The 20168-nt window shown below is 42.7% G+C and overlaps 1 protein-coding gene across 1 annotated transcript in view; it reads left to right on the top strand.

Annotated features, from left to right (window-relative positions):
* DRC11 (dynein regulatory complex subunit 11) overlaps window positions 1-20168 on the top strand; it is a 285978-nt gene that overhangs the window by 28579 nt on the left and 237231 nt on the right. Inside the window, exon 3 of the mRNA XM_089671666.1 lies at window positions 18019-18346. Within this exon, the coding sequence (XP_089527792.1) occupies window positions 18019-18346 (328 nt within the window). The remainder of the gene's footprint in view (window positions 1-18018; window positions 18347-20168) is intronic.

The raw sequence follows: 20168 nt of genomic DNA on the forward strand, positions 1-20168 counted from the left end.
TTCTGTGTCGGCTCAATTCAAGCAGGTACCAACCCCATCGAACCGTAGGTTGTTAGATCAGGCTCGCCTGGAACTAGATCTCTGTTTGACTGATGAGGCTGAGCGCTGTTTGCGATGGACACGTCAGAAGTGGTATAGTAAAGCAAATAAACCAGATTCCATGTTAGCACGTAGATTACGCTCTTTCGCGCACCATCCTAAACCGATTTCTCTACGCACTTGTCAGAATGTTCTCACAGTAATCCTGTAGCGGTATTGGAGGAGTTCCTGCATCGACTTGCCAGACTTTACACCGGCTGATCCCCTTCTATCTTTGATTTTTTTATCTCATTTGTCCTTACCTACTTTGACTCAGGCTCATAAGGAACTGATGGACCGTGATATTCAAGTATTGGAAGTTCTGCAATGCATTGCAGATCTGAAGACGGGCAAACGCCCAGGTCCAGATGGATACATGGCTTCATATTACAAAAAATTGGCTGATGTGCTTGTCCCTCACCTTGCTGCTATGTTCAATGTGGTGAAGGGAGGTTCAAACTTTTCCCCTGACTCTTTGACTGCTAATGTGGTTATGATCCCCAAACCGGATCGGGATCATTCCTCTTGGGCAAATTACAAACCAATTTCTCTTATTAACATTGACATGAAAATCCTTACTAAGATCTTAGCGACTCGTTTGAATTTTTTCCTTTCTCGCTTGATTAAGAAGGATCAGGTGGGTTTCGCCCCCCACAGACAAGCCGGAGATGCCATCAGACGTATTATACAGTTACAACATTTGACCCATATTTGCAAAATTGATATGATGCTCCTATCTCTAGATATCAACAAGGCCTTTGACACCTTGTCCTGGTCTTATCTTATGTCGGTCCTTCATCATTTTGGCTTTGGTCCCTCGTTCTTGCGTTCGATTTCCTCGCTATATACATCCCCTCAAGCAAAACTCAAATATTATGGTTTTGAGTCTTCAACGTTTTCGATTGACAGGGGAACTAGACAAGGTTGCCCGCTTTCTCCCATACTATTTATCTTGGCTTTGGAACCTTTGGCAGAAGACATTCATATGCATCCTGAAATTAAGGGAATAGCTGGTTGTAGCTGGTTCCCAACACAAGTCATCTGTGTTCGCTGACGATATATTGTTGTCCGTTACGAACCCGGGGGTTGCTTTGCCAAACTTACTTGCGGTTTTGGATTCCTTTGCAGTTCTCTCAGGCCTCCATGTTAACCCTGCCAAGTCCAAAGCTATGTCAATTACCCTCTCACCATCACTTTTGGAGACTCTGAAACATTCGTTCCCTTTTCAATGGCTTTCTGCCTTGCCGTATTTAGGAATCAAGCTTACTCCGACTTATGAAGGACTTTACCGGGCTAATTTCCCCACTGTTTTTAATGACTTGACGGAGTTGTTGTGCTCCTGGTCTTACTATCCGCTTTCGTGGTTCGGCAGAATCAATGTGATCTGCATGACTTATCTTCCCAAATTATTGTACGTGTTTTGAGTTTTACCAGTCCCTGTTCCCTCACATATATTGCGTATTCATCAGTGAAAACTCCTGTCTTTCATTTGGAGTTCCTCTCACCCAGAATCAGCAAACAAATATTATTTGCTTGTAGGACCGAGGGCGGGTTATCTGTCCCAAACCTTCAGTCTTACTATCTGGCGGCCAATATTGCCCCCCTTGCCCATCTCTATGCATCTCACCATTTTCCCTTGTGGGCTACTGTAGACTTGATGGACTCCCACCCGATTCCACTCTCTTCTCTACCATGGCTTCCTTCTACTCATCGATCCTCATCCCTTAGTCCGACGCTGACGCTAACACTCCGTCTTTGGGACTCTATTAAATATTCAGCTGGCCTCATTTCTGCCCATTTACTGTTATTACGGTTGCTACACAACCCATTATTTCCGCCAGGTCGTGACAATCCTGGACAGTTTGCTTGGTGGCAAGCAAATGGCTTCCATGATATACATTCCATGCTCTCTCCCACTCGGATACTTGCCTTTGAGACTCTGCGCTCTTCTTACAATATCCCATTGCGGGAACATTTTGGATACCTTCAACTCCGCCACTTTATCAGTACATTAATACAGACACATTCAGGACCCTACAGGTTGACCCCCTTTGAAAGTCAATGTAGACATAGACCCCATGCTCCGGGCTTAATTTCTCTAGTCTACTCTTCCATTATTTCTCATAGAACTCCTCCAGTTTGTTCTTATCATCAGCGTTGGCAGTTGGAACTGGGGGGCACTCTAGATCAGCAGGATTGGCGGATCATGACTCAACAATTATCCAAATGTTCTAGGAATGTTATCATTTTAGAAAACGCCTATAAGGTTCTTTATAGATGGTATTACACGCCTGCTTGTCTGGCTCGTTTTATTCCCACATATTCCCCGACTTGCTTTCGGGGTTGTCAACAAACGGGTACCATGGTCCATATTTGGTGGACTTGCCCCAAGGTGTGCAGATTGTGGATCAGAGTTTACGCCCTTCTGCGCACTATGTTTCACACAGACATTAAGCGCAACCCGTACGAAGCGCTGTTATTTAAACCATTAGTGGGCCTACTTCATCCCGAACGGCAGCTGGCATCGCACTCATTCATGGCCACCAAGCTGACGATTGGGCTTGGAAGACTCCCCTCCTCTGCTCCGAGGCTGTCAAAAACCGGATGAACTTTATGATGGTCAATGAAAAGTTGACAGCTATACTGTTAGACACCCACACAAAATTATTACAGACATGGCGTCCTTGGCTTGATATAGCTCAACCATCGAGATTCGACCAGTCCCTCTTGTCGATATAAATCTTATATACCAGTTTTTTTTTTTTCTCTATTTCTTTTTTCTCTGCTGCGGTCCCCCTGAAGCCCCCCCCCCTTTTTTTTTTGTCTTCTTTTTCTTTGCTCTTTTCTTTCCTCTTGTCTAGTCTGTCTTCTTCAGGCTATTTGTGCTGATTGTGATTCCTGTTTTGAGCCCCGTACCAGCAACACTGCATCCATGTGCTGGCCTCCTTAGAAAGCCTTGCGTGTTAAGTACCTCTCTGTATTCAGAGAGGTTCCCTCTTCTATTCTTCTCACATTCTGTATGCAGATACAGTAATAATCTTTCCTTAGAGTTCATTATGTTCTTGGTCTCTAAAAGTCTATAATTTCTAAAATGTATTGTGTTTTCTTCCTATACGGCACTTACGTACGCAGTTTATTTTCATGCTTTCTCATCAGTACATATTCTGTATAATTCATCAAATCCTTTGTATGTTATATTCCTGCTGGTCATTGCATTTGTTTTTGACTGATTCTCTGCTGTTTCCTATTCTATAATAAAATTCTTTGTAAAAGAAATGCAGCTCCCCAACATCAGCAGCACTCATGCAGCCCCACAGAAGGACACTGCCACCAACATGTTTCACTGTAGGCACCATGCATTTTTCTTTGTACTCTTCACCTTTACAATGCCATACAGTTTTGAAGCCATCGAGTCCAAAAACATTTATCTTGGCCTCATTATTATTATTATACAGTATTTATAAAGCGCCAACAGTTCGCTCAGCGCTGTACATTACAAAGTCAGACAGAACATGCGACAGTACGAAAACAATACAATGTGATACACGAGGGGTTCGAGGGCCCTGCTCTTTCGAGCTTACAATCTAGGAGGGAGGGGGTAGTGGTACAGGAGGAGATAGCTGTGGGGAATGGAGTGGTAGGAAGAGTGGAGGAGGTCGGCAATTAGCAGGGGGTGGGATAGGCTTCCCTGAAGAGGTGGGTTTTCAGGGTGCGCCTAAATGAGAGGAGAGTAGGTGATAGTCTGATGGATTGGGGTAGGGAGTTCCAGACGATAGGTGATGTCCTGGAGAAATCCTGGAGGTGTGCATGGGAGGAGGAGACCAGGGAACTAGAGAGAAGGGGGTCTTGAGAGGAGCAGAGTGTGCGTGTTGGGTGGTACTTGGATATTAGGTCAGTGATGTAGTTTGGGGCAGTATGATGGACAGCTTTGTATGCCTCATCACTCCAAAGTACAGAGTCCCAGTAGTCTTCTTTTTCAGCATGGGCTCTGGCACATTCTGAAACATTCTGCATTTTTCATGCATGGGCTTTAGGAGAGGCTTCCTTCGTGGATGACTCCCATGCATGCAATTTCTCTGCATTGTATGCTGTATTGTGCCACAGGAAACTGCAGTGAACTTGCATGGCGATTTTCTTCAACACCCCTCATCAGAAGACGCTCCTGTCGAGGTGTTTTTTTCTGTGGACAGCCTAGCATCTCTGTGAGATGGTTGCAGTTCCATCTTTGTTAAATTTTTGTATCACTTTTGCTACAGTATTCTGACTGATAAGTAAAGCTTTGCTGATCTGGTAGTCTTCACCTTTCTTGTGTAAAGAAATTCTTTTCTTTCTCAGGCCTTGTGACATTTCTCTTCCATGTGGTGCCATTGCTGACAGCATGAAATGGGAGGGGGTTTTCTTTCTTAAATAATGCCCTTTTATAATCAACTGTCTGCTGGACACCTCTTTAATGAATAATTGGACTCAACTGTAGTTGAATTCTTGTTAATTAGGATTTTGTTGTCTAAAATGTAGCTTTGCTGTGAAGACTTTCATTGGGACATTCATTTTTTCAACATGGTCTTGAATGAATTTGTTAGGAAAAATACTTTTTTGTATGTAATCAATGGCCCGCTTTTGTGGAAGTAATTCGTAGTATAGTGTCCTATAGAAAATGTTGATTCTAAAAGTAAAGGTTTTCTGACAAATATGTTGGGGTGGACTCAGGGGTGGACTGACAACTCATGGGTCCCCCGGGCAATAGGGGATCATGGGGCCCCTGTGTCCTCGACCATACTCAAACCACACCCAAAAAAGCCTATGAAAAGGTACCAGTGGCATCTCATGGGGCCCCCTACTGACCCCGGGCCCTCGGGCAGTGCCCGAGTTCCAGAATGGTCAGTCCGCCCCTGGGTGTACTCATTTATGCTGAGCACTGTAAATGGGTGTGCGTTCATTTACAGCCACACACCTCTGAGTCTGTCCTCGTCCAGAAAAAAAAAATTTGAAAAGGACCGCATCCTTTTCAATTTTTCATGTTCTGAATGTAACAGATTGGAGTTAGCCTGATTGGTGGTAGCCTATTTCATTTGGTCATGGGTCTACACAAGCCCAGTTGCAAAATGCAGTAATAAGTTGAACAGACATGGATGTCACAAATAAAATCCGCCCTGTTCTGCTTCAATTCAGCAAGGAACCTATTAATGGATCCTGTGTTGAATGGACCAGAAGATGGACCATGTGAAAGGGGATCTTAAGGTATTAACTTGTCAATTATGACTGCTTGTTTCAGGAATATATGACAACTAAGTAACAGGACTTGTACAGCACTCCAGTATTTCTGCCTAGAACTGCTGCACATTCACAGTTACCCGTGGTATAGTTATCGAAATTACATTGAAGGACCTTTTCTGTTTCTGTAATAACCTTCAACCAGAGATGCCTCAGGGCAACTTTAGGGGGATCTGGGATTTAACCACAGCTACAGTGGAGATCTCCACCAAAAGAAAAATATTTGTATATTCATTGTACACACTGAAGGTATTGACAGTAGGAAGGTACGATGTAACTAACTCCTGGGTAATTAATGAACTGTAACATGGTACAGCCCATAAAATATCTTTTTACAATGTGTTGAGGTGACAGGAATAACATAAGGAACTGCTGCAATTGGCTGGCTACTTCTTTAAGAAAAGTCTTTAGATAAAAAATATTTTCATACGTTGAGCTTCAAAAGTCGTCATTTATTGGTGAACATAAAAGTTAAATCGCAGGTCTTAAGTAGCACCAACACCTGTTGGGATTTAATTTCTTTTAGGACAAATAAAGTCTTGCCATTGCTTCTAAATTGCCATAAAATGAAGTCTTTGCCTCAATTTTCACTTGATTTGTACTTCTCAGTCCTTGGGTTGCATTAACTTCAACAGTGTAGAAACATAATCCTATATATAAATTAATATACAGAAGATTTTACGGTGACATTACTCCCATCCGTCAGGAATAAGAATCTGCTCGGGGTTAGTGATCACAGGTGGTTTCCATTACTGTAGCTTGTGTGTTATTACAAATTATAGTAAACTTGCTTACACTGAATTTAGAAATTGGTACCAGATAATATTAATCAACAGGAGACGTTTAGGAAGTTCTAGAAAGATGACTTTTTTCTAAGGTTTGCAGACAGAGACCTAAATGTCTTTCTGTTCAGATGCTGCTAACATTTTCCCCAAAAGCAGGAGTAAGGGCCGCATCTGCCAGGGTGTGTTAAGGTGAAACGGACGTGAGTCTCGACCTCACAACACAAATACAGAAAGAATTTGGCAGAGTGAGCAGTCTGCACATTAAAGCTGCCCAAAGACCTTCGAAGCTGAACTTGTGCCAACCTCACTATTCTCCCCGAACAAAGCGGGCACCATGGTGATACCAGGGCCTATTACACGTATGCATTTCCAACCCCACCTCAGCACAGGACGCCTGGCACCCCTAACCCTTCTATCCACCCCCTCTTTTGAGTTCAGAGATTTGCAGCTGCCATGTGCACCAAGCGAACTGAATAGCACAATACTCTAATATTACCCTTTTGTTCTGTATACCCAGCCTTTAGAAACAAAATACAGCATTCATTTAACCGGGATAAGTGGCGATATTGTGGAAGAAAAGTGCTTACGCTGCACAGATTGATCTTAAGCTTTTATACTTGTTATATCCAAAAAAAATAAAACTAGTTTTTATTTGATGTTCACGAAATCTGTTGAAATACCACCATATTAGAACATTTATTCTGCATTTAGTTAGTAATAGCCACAAAAAGTATGTGTTTTTGAATTATTGGTAGGTTCTTGTCTTTTTACAAAGTAAAAAGTAACAAGGATTTAAAATAAACAAATTTCTTCATAAATTTTGGCCCATTCACAGTGTTTTGGATGATTTTTTTTTAATGCATTGATAATGCATAGATATAAAAAATACATTTTTCTAATTAAACTAGTTCACACAATTGCGTTGAGGGGCATTGTGCTAAAAACAAAGACTAGAGGAGGCATTTTTATGCAACATAACATGCCTAAACGCAACACAGTGGGATTGATTTACTAAAACTGGAGAGTGCAAAATCTGGTGCAGCCCTGCATAGAAACAATCGGCTTCCAGGTTTTGTGGTCAAAGCTTAATTCAACAAGCTGAAGTTAGAAGCTGATTGCTTGCCATGCACAGCTGCACCAAATTTTGCACTCTTCCATTTTAGTAAATCAAGCCATTATGACTCTGGAAATAAAGAAAGTACATTTAAAAACCACGGGCAATTATGCTAGCATTAATGCAGGGAAAACATTGGGGTTGCGCTGTGAGCAGGCTCTACATTTCGGAAGAATACACACAGATGTCTAGCATAATTTTGACAACTAACCATGATTACTGATATTGGGGTACACATAAACATAAGAAATTTTGGAAAAATTGAAATAGAAAGTAAATGTAGTTTTGACATTTTTGTCCCTTTTCAGCTGTAAGTGCAGCGATACATGGCTGCTGTATTTCATTTCCTAAATAATGACCGTTGTTTTTTTTTTTTTTAAAGATGCTCTACTTACTTTTATCTACACTGAAGTGTTGTAGCCACTCTGTCCTGTAACCCTTTCATTGCCAGAACCATTTTTGCACATCCAAATATATCGTTATCTGAATAACATCCATTTTATATGAAATATACTTAATACCCAAATGATAATTCAAGATTAATGAGGAACATCACCCTTATCCTAAAAATTACAACAAAGGCACTTTATTAGTATTGGCAGTCAACAAGTAGACTACTTTTAGATAATCGTGGATGTCTTATTCTTCTTCACATGGTGGCCATTTTTACTAAGGGCAGATAAATCCATCTCCCTTCACTTCCTGGAGTTCTGGGTCTGACTACAGAAACGTGACAGTGTACATCATCTGAAGGGAAGACACTGGTGATTTAACCTTCCCAGGAGGGCCTGCTTGCATCATCAGTGCCTCTTCAACCACGAAGTGGACAAACGGTAATTGTAAGTAAAAGCAAAAAATATTTGTTTAACTGCCTCCCGCCCGCCATATAAGGAAATGAAGGACAGGTGGCGTTTCTCTCGTTCTGGGAGGACGTCATATGATGTCCTCTGACTCTAGCTGCGCATGTGCGCCCCTGGGAGCATGCAGCGCCACAATTGGTGGTGCGCTGTGTCCCAGGGATCACCAATCGCAGTAAAGAGCCGATGACGTAGGCTCTATCATTTGATCAGCTGTGTCCAATCACAGCTGATCACATGTAAATAGGAAATACAGGTTATCGGCAGTCCTCTCCTCTGGCTGACATCGCTGGGGAGAGGAGAGTTGGTAATTGGCATTCCTCAGAGGGGACATGTACACTGATCATCAGAGCAATGATGATCAGTGTAGCCCCATCAATGCCACCTGTCAGTGACCGTAATTGCCACATACCAGTGCCCATCAGTGCATGTCAATGCCACATATCAGTGCCCATCAGAGCTGCCTTTCAGTGCCAACTATCAGTGCTAGTCAGTGCCAACTATCAGTGCCAGTCAGTTCCGCCTATCAGTGCCAATCAGTGCCAGTCAGTGTTGCCTAACAGTTCCAATCAGCGCTCCCTATCAGTGCCAGTGAATACTGCCTATCAGTGCCGCCTATTTGTGCCCATCAGTACCACCTATATGAGTGCTGCCTTTCAGTGCCTATCAGTGATGCCTGTCAATGCCCACCAGTGATGGCTGTCAGTGCCTCCTCATCAGTGCCGCCTATCAGTGCCCATCACTGCAGCCTCATTAGCGCACATCAGTGAAGAAGAAAAATTACTTATTTACAAAATTTTATAGCAGAAACTAAGAAAAATCTTTTTTTTTCATAATTTTCATTCTTTTTTAGTTTGCTTAGCAAAAAATTAAAAAACCCAGTGGTGAATAAATACTACCAAAAAAAGACTCTATCTGTCTCAAAAACAATGATTACAATTTGGATTGGGTACTGTCACGATCGCAAGATCGCCGCCACCAACCTGCGACAATCACACGATCACGACGTTTAATATGTCACAATCGCAGCGTCAGACCCCAGACCTTCTCACCAAACTCGTGACCGAAGGACTAGCCAATCTAAAACCGCGGTGTGACGTGCGTAACAATGCCACACCCAGCTGCACCCTGCACAACGATTTTCCAGCTAACGGACCACAATAGATGTACTGGCAGCCTGGGCGATCGTTATTGGGTCGGGTTAATTACACAACTAACCCTCCACACTGCCACCACCTCCTTTTTGTACAGAGAAAGAGGAAACTTGCGTTATGAGTTATAACACTATAATGATTGAAATAATCGTCTGTATAAAACGGTCCGCAGGCCGGTTATACAGAGGTTTAAACAAACAGTAGCGTCTCTTTAGAGACAGGAATTTGTGAGTTGCAATACAGAGCTATAGAAACAGTTCAACACTTTCAGAAAGAAAGATTTATTACTAAAAGGTCAAACGGGTGCAATAAAAAGATGTAACTAAGCTATATATGTAAATATACAGAGAATAACAGCACAGCAAAGAGAGATCAGAGAGAGGTTAAAGGGTTAAGGTACTTGCCATTAAGCCTTGGATGTAAGCAGATCAAGTTTCTGAGCAGAAGGCGCACGGGTCTCCCCCAGGTGTTATTGATGTTAAAATGGGAGACGTCTTCAACTCTCTACTCTTAGGCTTGACAGCCTGTTTTAAGGTTTCCCAGCAGGGGGTGGCTCTGAAGTAAAGGACCAATCCCCTGTTTAGGGAGGAATCGTCAGGCGGAGTCCTAAACTGGAGCCAACATCTTTCATAACTGATATTCTGGTCCATAACTTTCCATCTGCACAAGGGACAGTCCACCCGCGGGTATATTATTATGCAGACAGGTCTGAGGATTATTTAGATATGAATTATGAAAGTGTAGGCTAAACGGTTCCCAAGATCTATTTTTCTGCTTTCCTATGTATTCAAGACAAGTCGAGTGACCCATCAAACTGTTCGGCTCCTCCTAGCCAATCAGACGGTATGTCTGGTTTTTATGTAAGTCTCTCATATTTCAAGATATGCGACATAGGGGAAAACATGGTTTTAACAGAGGTTATCTGATTCTATCACCTATGCTGAGCTAGGTTTATGAGGTCGGAATCTCTTTCAACTCTTGAGAAAGCTTGCCTTATCTCTTAGGAGGTGTGAGATTACACAGGTACTTTGGACAGTGAGACTCCAACTCTCTTTGGAAAGCTGGCCTTATCTCTTCCTAGGTGAGAAAGGATACAGCTTTCACAGACAGCTCGGCACCTAGCTCAGAGATGCCTTGACCGGCCAGTGACCCATAACCAGCACACACACACACTTGCCAAATGTCTCCTCTCAGTGAGAGGGAGGGGTAGGGGAAGGATAAGAGAGAAATGGCTACTCTTAGCAAGATGGAATCTGCGTACTTCACTGTGTGTTGCGCATGTTTGCGACAGGTACTGTTTTGCATGACCGTGAAATTGTCATTTAAAGTACCACAGCGCTGAAAGCTGAAAATTGGGCAGGAAGGGGGTAAAAGTGCCTGGTAGACATTTTTAGTGAAAGGAGAGAAAGGCCTACTTTAAGCCTTAAAAGGGTGGAGCTAAAAATTATTAGGAAATTTTAATAACCCGTACTGGAAAATGCTGCCAAGCAAATAAAAACTACCATTAGAAGTAAATGCTAAAAAGCAGGGACTTATGTGAATGTACAACATATAATCGGTAATAAATAAATAAAACATTGAGCACAATAAGTAGCCAAAGGAGTTCAAGGTCTCATGCAAACTGAGTGCTTTAAATGCTGTTTCTAGAGGTGTCTTGCTTTTTTTCTCAGCTTTAGGAAGGAATTTTTTTCCCAGCAGTAGCAAATTGGATCATGCTTTGCTGGGTTTTTTGCCTTCCTCTGGATCAACTGTGGGTATAGGATTATAACTTTTTTTTTAAATGGGCGAACTGGATGGACTTTTTTCTTTTTTCAGCCAGACTAACTATGTACATATGTAAATGCCCTACAATGTTAGCTTATGTGTCCATGCACACATAGGTGTTTAGAGGCAAGAAAAAAAACCCACTGCCAACACAGGAGCAGCAGCATTTTGGCAGAAAAATGTTACTAAAGGCGCTTAAGTTTAATGCGATTAAAGTGTAAAGGCAAAACTTTTTTTTAGTTTTGGATAAAATAGAGCTGGATTGGAACACCTATCCATTTTGATTGCTGTCTGCGCCCCGTTAGGGAGATTCACCCTCTCTATTTGTTCTGTTTACCATTATGATAGAAAGTAAAAGTAAAAAGTTTTGGGTTGTCCCCAGAAAAGTAAAGGAGGGGGAATCTTGTAATGGGGACAATAGGTCTGGTGACCTGAGAGTCCCAAGGAATTCCCTTTGCATAAGGCGTCTTATGAACTAATAATGAAAACAATTAATACTGTATGTCAAAATTTGAGTTGCTCCCTTTTCTTTTTTGCTGTTGAAGTTTTTGGTTTCCTTTGTCATTTTGGAGCTATGCTACCTTGTCCATATAAACTTTTAAATGGGCTTTAATACATTTCTCCATCAATAGAATCTACATTGTATCTGGCAATATCTGTGCACCTATTTATTTTCTGTTTTTCTATTGTATGTACCCTGTTTCCCCGAAAATAAAACCTACCCCAAAAATAAGACTAGCACGATTTTTGGGAATTGCTACAGTATGAGACCTAGCCCGAAAATAGGAACGAGGCGGAACGATGTTCCGCCACCTCCGGCACTGGCCCTGTGCGCACCAATATCTACTGTCTCTTATAAACACAGAAGCGTGGCTTTTGTGTTTGCAAGTGACAGTCCCTCTTGTAAGTGACAGTACCATCCGCTCCCACAGAACCTCCCTACCACTGTACTCACTGTGGGACAGGGAAGGAACAGATATCTGCGGGTGCAGTATGCAGTGTGTTTATGGGCAGGGCATCTCCTCCTGCAGCCTAATGCATGGAAGCCGATGCTTCAGGAGTGATCGTCGGCCAGGGGGGAAGAGGCGGAGCGGTGAGTAAGTGCGCTTGGTGCACTGTGTGGGAAGATTGGACCCAAAACGGGAGTTACTATAGAGAGGGGCCGGCTGCTGACAGCTGTGTTTTGCAAAGCTAGCTAACCATATGAGGTCAGTGGAGGGGGGGGGGTGTGTGCAATGGTGAGCTGCAGTCAGGTGTTGCAGAGATAAATTGACAGGTGAATTGCAGACAAGGTGCATAGGTGAGCTGCGGCTGGGGGGGTGCAGAGGTAAGCTGAGTTGCAACCCACCTTTGCATCCCCCGGCCACAGCTCAGCTCTGCCCCCCTGGCCGCAGCTTGCCTGTGCACCCCCAAGCCACAGCTCAGCTCTGCACCCCCCAGCCACAGCTCACCTCTGCACCCCCTGTCGGCAACTCACCCCTGCACCCTGTCTGTGGCTCATCTCTGCACCCTGTTTGAAACTCACCTGTCAATTCATTTCCACAACACCTGACTGTAGCTCACAACTGTCATTAACCGGCCCTCTCTATAGTAACCTTCATCCACAACTCCCTACAGCTCACTTCTGCACCCCCTATCCACACCTGTACATTAAAAAAATAGAACTACCCCAAAAATAAGACCTAGTGTGTTTTTTTGAGCCAAAAAAAATAGAAGACCATGTCTTATTTTCGGCAAAACACAGTATTGCCTTATTCTCTTTCTTGTTAATACTCTCAGTATGGTATTCTTTTTGCTTTCCCTATTTATTTTTATCTTTGTGTTATTTCTAGTTTTTCCATATATTCCCTGTTCTTTCCTTTTCCTTTCTTTGATCAGTTATTTATTTCATTTATATCCTGTTCTTTTCTTCTGTGTTTATTGGGCTTGCTGTGGTTTTCTGCAATTGTAGCACTGTTTCACATTATGTCATATTAAGCCTCTTTGCACACTAGGCTTTTAGCCCACTTGGGTTCAATCCCAGCCCTGCTATTTGCAGCCTTTCAAAGTCTATGGAAGGCTGAAATATATGTCTGGATGTGGCTCAATTCTGTACCGAGTGGTACTTGCGTTTTGGGCCCTATGCGTTAAGTGACATATGCCCGGAATGCAGAACACCTGTGTTTCAGGCATACATTCTTGAGCGCATACAGCACTAAACTCGAGTTCCACTTGGTACAGCATTCAGCGCTGTCCATTCGCAGTGTGTTTCAGCCTGCCGTAGACTTTGACAGGCAGCGGAGCTGGGCACTGAACCTGTGCTACCCAGCTGAAATTGAACACACTTGTGTAGGCAGGTGGTAGAGCAGGTTCCCCTTTAAGCTACCTCCTTCCTCTGGGAGAAGGCTTGAGTTTAGGCAGGGGAAGGGGAAGAAGGTGGGTCAGAGTGGAGAGGAAGGACCAGAGGCATCAGAGACACGGGCATCCTCCATCATGGTCCAGGGCCAAATGTTCATTGCTGTTGATAGAACTGTGTTGGGGTCTGTGTCCCTTGAAAAGCCATGTGATAAATTAAGGCTTTCAAGTAAAGAACGTTAACAACATCCAGCCTCGTGATGTCTTTACTCGGTCATAAGGCTGCTCCAAAAAGAGTGAGAGAGAGTTCTACTGGTGTCCCCTGGCTGTTGGGCCTGAGAAGGTAGGCCAGCATCTGGAACCCTTAGGAGTGAGGGGGCAAAGCTGAGCAGCTGCGAGGGTGGAAAGGGAGTCGGCCTTTGCCTGCCACCCAAGGAGAGTCGTAGGCAAAGGCTCGGCTGCTCACCATGGCCATGCACAAGGCAGCCCACCACCCACCATTAGTGTTTATCAGAGCCAGCTTGTAGCTGCTGTTGCAGTGAATTGAATGCATCTGAGTTAAGGAGGAGAACTGGACAGAAAACCCATTATTCTGTATTCGCCATTATAAACCCTACATTTAGTTCCTGTGCTAAATTGCAAGTCCTCATGCACACTGGACGTTTTTACAGCGGCTGTTTTTGGCTTTTGACGTTTTTTTCTACAGCCAGTAAACTCCCCAGCATGTTATCCTATGTGTCCATGCACATATAGACTGTAATCAATGTTTTTTGGCTGGGGCATTTTTTGGCTGGAAAATAAACCCAGGACAAGTGGGTTTCTAGAGGAGTTTTTTAGCTGTAAAAACACACTAAGGCTGAAAAACATGGTAAAATCGTGGCAAACCGGTGTTTTTTTGACCAAATAAAATTTTTTTGGGTAAAAAAAACATGCTAAAAAACACAAACGTGAAAAAACGCAGCAAAACGCCACGAAACGCTAATGCAAAAATGCTGAAAAACTCAAGTTTTTAACGTGATTTTACACAGCTAACATTACCAGCGTTATTAAAACACTCAGTGTGCATGGAGCCTAATGAGAGGTATGAGCCCCAGAACTGACATATGCTGTGCAATGAGAACCTGCTTTTCATCATTACATGGGTGTCTGGTTATATTTAGATTTTGGCTGGCAAAATTGGGGCGCAGGCAGTTCTTATTTATATATATATATACGAAAATACACTTACCATAATTATTTTGGATGTTATAGGTTTAGCCCCCGTTCCAAATTATACATACCATAGATCCATAGATTGACTTTCTGCCTGCTCTGGATTTGTGGTGGGAGCTAACAACTTGCTGGAGCTCTGACAAAATGCTGATGGGTGAACTGCCAGAATATGAGGATTTTTTAACATGAAGAGTTTTCACATTTATAGGGCAGCGCTATCGTTTGACTCATTTCATAAATATTTCTGTTTCTAAGTATAGAAAACATTTATGAGAATTTGGTAACAAGCTTCAAAGCATTAAAGCTGCCCTCAAGATTTTCAGCAATGTATCTGTATCCTAGTGTCAAGCAGGCCTTTCCGAAAAACTGTGCCTAACAGGTTTCACAATGCTGTAGCAAGACCTACAATCCTTAAAGTGCACCTCAGTAGAGTAGAGCTAGAACCTCTGTCAGCTTTTTATTGCTACAAAAAAGTAAATTAAAGTGTCACACCTCTACCAAAAAGTCCAGATATGACTTTATTCCAATAAAGGTCAGGGGGGTGATTGAAAAAGTGTCCAAAATGTTTTGGGTATTAAAACTACCCCCTTCATCAGGATTTGGGATTGAAAACAATATAAATGAACTAGAATTTAACTGAATCTTTATGGACTTGTCCACACCACAATTTCAGAATTCTGGATGCATTTATGACGCATTTTCAGGGTAGATCAGTGTGCTTTTTTACATTTGGCACTTGGGAAATCCTTTTCATTTACATTAAGACAATGTGCATTTTGGTGCAGTCTGGTGTGTTTTAATGCATTCTGGACAAAAAAATGCAGCAGATTGTATTTTAGTTGAAAGCAATGAAACTAGGGTCATTAAAATACATGGCAAACACTGTGCATGTAGCCTGCATGCGGTTTAAAAACACACAGGAAATCATCTGGTGGTGTGGTGGTGGTATTTTATCCAGCGTGATTACAAGCACAGGTCTTGTCAGCAGCTGGTATAGTGTTACACTGCAAGCAAAGGAGACCTTGGAGATCCTCAGGGGTGTAGAAGCTGGCTGTTTGGGAATCAGATCACATACATCAGCACCAATACATATTAAAATACAGCCACTTACCTGTCCCTCGTCCCAGCGGTGTCCTCACCACCGCTGGTTTCACCAGCCGTCTTCTCTCCCTGGCGCCAGCATCTTCATTGTGGGCACCCGGATGTGACAGCTTGCGGCTTCACAGCCGGGTGCCCACTGCGCATGCGCGAGAAGCGCTTCACTTTGTGAATGGCCCCATAGTCTTCTGGAACCTGTCACGTGTTTCAGAAGACTACAGGGAGGAAGGGGGGAGGACAACTTCCGCTTCTGATTGCCTTGGCGATCGCAGCGGAAGTGGGAGCGGGTACCTGTCAAATTCGGGTACCCGCTCCCCCCCCACTCCCCAAAGGTGCCAGTTCTTAATGGGGAGCGGGGAAAAAAGGCTTAAAGCGGAACTTCCCCTTTAACTAGCTTTTTATTGCTGTCTGTGTTCAAGTTGTAGATTTTTAGCCTCACTTGTCACCAAGAATGTAAATGAGAGGAAATCTTGTTAATTGGGTATGGATATCAGTAAAAACCCAGCAGCTGTTTTATTCCTTCCCTGATCTATTAAAAACTAAAAAAAGGTTTTGGTTGTACATACACTTTAGAGGCTCATGAATACTGCAGCCCATAAAAGCTGTTTCTTCAGGCATTTGAGCATTTTTTTTCTGTGCCTCTAAACTCCCTGCCATGTTAGCCTATGTGTCAATGCACACTCTAGGCATTTTCAGGAGTTTAGTGGCAGGGGAGCTTAGAGGCAGAATAATAACAGCAAAATCGCATTCTGGAGAGTAGTTTTTGAGCTCAATAAACGTGCCTAAAGGTGCATAAATGCAGCGTTTAGGAGCATTTTGCGTTTTCAAGTGTATATTAATTATAGTGAAAAATGAGCATGTTTTGGAATAAAATGCTTATAAAAGTAAACACCCATAAACTCTCATAAACTGTTGTGCGATACGAGCCACTATGAGCATTTTTTATGCTGCTCTTTCTGCCAGAGGTTCTGACATTTTTGCAGCCGTCTAGTGTACATGGAGTCTGGACCCTTATTTAACTGTTATGTACAAATTTGTGTATCGGATATCACAAACAAAAATTTCCCAGCACACTTACCAGCTAGTCTGCAATCAAAGCAAATTGACCCTGTCTAACAATTCATGTTAAAAACAGAGGGGTTTGTTGCACAAATTTCCAAAGATATGTGTAAGCTGCAGTGCCCACGTCAAGGGTCCTCTGTGTACTGCAGTCCTAACTCTAAAGTTTTGAGAGTCTCCAAATTGGACAATACAGCAGTGGATAAATTAAAGGCAGGCTTGTCTGGAGGAAGCCCACTCCTTCTTAAAGGCACAGGGAAACATTAGATGCCCAGCAATAGCACAATGGCAGCTGAAGACATTCAATGTGCCCCACACCAAATCAGTGAACAAGCTATACAAAAAGATGGCAACCACACCAATTTATAACTAGCCTTTGTAGTTAGGTGCATATAGAAGGGCAATGTACATCACAAACAAAAAATTCCCAGCACACTAACCAGCGAAAGACTAGGTATAAATTGGGGTGGATACCATATTTTTTTGTATCGCCTAATCTGTTGGATATACCTGCTCTTATTTGCCATGTTACAAAATACATTTTTGGAAATCTATAATCATCTGAATATTGTCCTGGTTGGTCTCGGTGAAGCAGCATATCACTGTAAAGGTCCTATCCTTATCTGCTGTTCTCAGTGTATCATCTGTCTAATGTTGGTTTGATTACCAGCAATGGTAGTCTGTTTAGTCAGTTCTTTGGTGGCTGTTTTAGTTAGTAATCACCCATAGAGAAAGCACAACCAGCCAAATTGTGTTGAGGTGGGCCAAGGAAATTAAAAAGGCCTGATTTAATTGATTTCCATGAATCCCCCCAAAAGAAGGGTTTTTTCTTTGTAGTGTTATATTAATTATTATTATTATACAGGATTTATATAACTCCAACAGTTTGCTCAGCGCTTTACAATATAAAGGGAGACAATACAGTAACAATACAGTTCAATACTAGAGGGTTAGGAGGGCCCTGCTCCTTGGAGCTTACAATCTAAGAGATAATGGATGAAGCCATTCAAATCCTTCCTCCACCTCTTAGTGGCCAACTTTGTATCTAGAACTGCTGGTATATAACATGAATACTATCTAATATTTGTATCTGTTCAATAAGCAGGCATTTCTAGATGTTTAGTTGGCCAGGGGGATTAGAGAGAGGTTTTGCATGGCCACATCCACTGTTCTTCAATTAGGAATGCATTCGCTATTTTCTAGATAGCATGACATTTAAATGCAATCTCTTTTAGGAAGACTCTGCTGTATTCATTTTTTACTACTGATAAATTTGCTTCTTTGTTCTTTAGATTCTATAACAAAATGTGGGTGGAAGCCCAACAGAATCTCAGCCTGCTGCTCCAGCAGGAGATACCAGATGTACCCCCAAAACCTGAGAAGGATCGCATGGCAGTTGCCCAACAACTTGGAACCACGTATGTCAGATACCTGCAGATCTTCCGAAACCTTGAGTTAGCCTATGATCAGATGACACATCCACAGAAGAGACGGCTGGTGAGGCTGGTCCTGGATGGTGTCATGGGACGTATTCTGGAGCTAAAAGAAGAACTGGTGGAGTTGGAGATCTCTGAATTTCAGTATTTTGATGATATTCTGCAAGACCTGAAAATGGGACCTGTAAGTCATTGCTGGAAATGCTTCTGTGTCTGGGGGGCAAACATAGGTCAGACTGGGCTAACTGAATGTCTTTAAAACTTTGGAACTCTACCAAGCAATTTTATTGCTATGCATCTGGTTATGTTACTGCTGCTGTTCACTAATCCAAGTATCTCAAAGCATAATTATAAGTATATTTCCAATGCACAGAATGACTAATGTTTTTCCAAACTGTAGATTCCACTGCAGATATTAATATTTCAGACAAGCTAGCAGTTTATTTATATACATCTGCCGAAATAGCACTGAAGTTCTGTTATGTGGTGAGGAAGAGATGTTTATGCTAGATGCCTTGTTAATTTTACCAGTCCTGGCCCAGAATAATGACACTGTTTTAAGCACTGTTTTTTTCTGGTTAGGTCAGAGAAAAGTCAACCATCTTTCTAAACTAGCTATGATTAAATATGACTTTTCCTGACAGACAACAGTTTGCACCATTAAAATAGAATGTCATAAAAAAATAACTTTAGTGTAGTTATATATTCATTCTGAATCATTACATTTCTTTTTAAATACTTCTAGTACCATTTTCTGAACTTTGGCATTGGAATAACTTCCTCAAATAGAGAGCGAGTGTGCCTACTTGTGAGCCAGTCTGGCTGGGTTCCTCTTCACAATGCTGTCATCCTAATGTTTTTCAGTGTAATTTGTGCAACCTAAAGCTGCCCATGGGCATCTAGCCCTTTTTGCTTGTTATAAGTTTAGCAGAGCAGCTACCATTTTAGCTTTGCTGGATTGTTGCAGACACACTGGGGTCTTCAACCGCCCTGAACGATGCTGGACTTCTGTTGTGTTGTCGTACCTTTAAAGAGGAGGGGGCTACCCTTTTCCCCAGCCTCTTCTGAGTGCCGATCTTTGGCTTCTTGATTGGCTGGCACGGGATGATGTAACTCTTGCACATGCGCAGAAGTTCAATTACCCTGGTTTACAGGCACCGTTCTGATAATGTAAACTGAGCTGCACATATGCAGCTCAGGAGATATTTTAACCACTAGCCTACCGGGCACTTTTACCCCCTTCATGCCCAGGCCAATTTTCAGCTTTCATTGCTGTTGCACTTTGAATGAGAATAGCGCAGTCATGCAACATTGTACCCATATGCAATTTTTATCATTTGTTTTCACATAAATAGAGCTTTCTTTTGGTGGTATTTAATCACCACAGGGGTTTTTATTTTTTTGTACTATAAACAAAAAAAAGCAAAAGTTTTTCTTTGTTTCTATTATAAAATTTTGCAAACAGGTAATTTTTCTCCTTCACTGATGTGCGTTGATGAGGCTGAACTGATAGGCAGCACTGATGGACACTGATAGGCAGCACTGATGGGTACTGATGAGGTGGCACAGATAGGCTGCACTGATGAGGCAGCACTGGTGGGCATTGATGAGGCACTGATGATGCTGCACTGATATGCAGCAAAGTTCGGCACTGATGAGCACTGACTGATGGCACTGACTGGTGGCACTGATGGGCGGCACTGCAGGGCACTGATGGGTGCAACTGCTGTTCGGCACTGATGGGTGGCACTGCTGGGCACTGGTGGGTGGCGCTGCTGGGAACTGCTGGGCGGCACTGATGGGCAACACTGCTGGGCATGGATGATCAGGGCACTGATGATCAGTGCCCTGATTATTAGTACAGATCTGCTCTGTGACATTTGATGGATATCGGCAGTACTTTCCTCACGCTGTGAGGAAAGTGCTGCCAATAACCGGCAACTGTATTTACTTTGTGATCTGCTGTGTCATTGGACACAGCTGATCACGTGGTAAAAGGCCGCTGT

Source organism: Staurois parvus, unplaced genomic scaffold (assembly GCF_062004578.1).
Source record: "Staurois parvus isolate SC_StPar_1 unplaced genomic scaffold, SC_StPar_1.0 ptg000113l, whole genome shotgun sequence".
Classification (NCBI taxonomy): Eukaryota; Metazoa; Chordata; class Amphibia; order Anura; family Ranidae; genus Staurois; species Staurois parvus.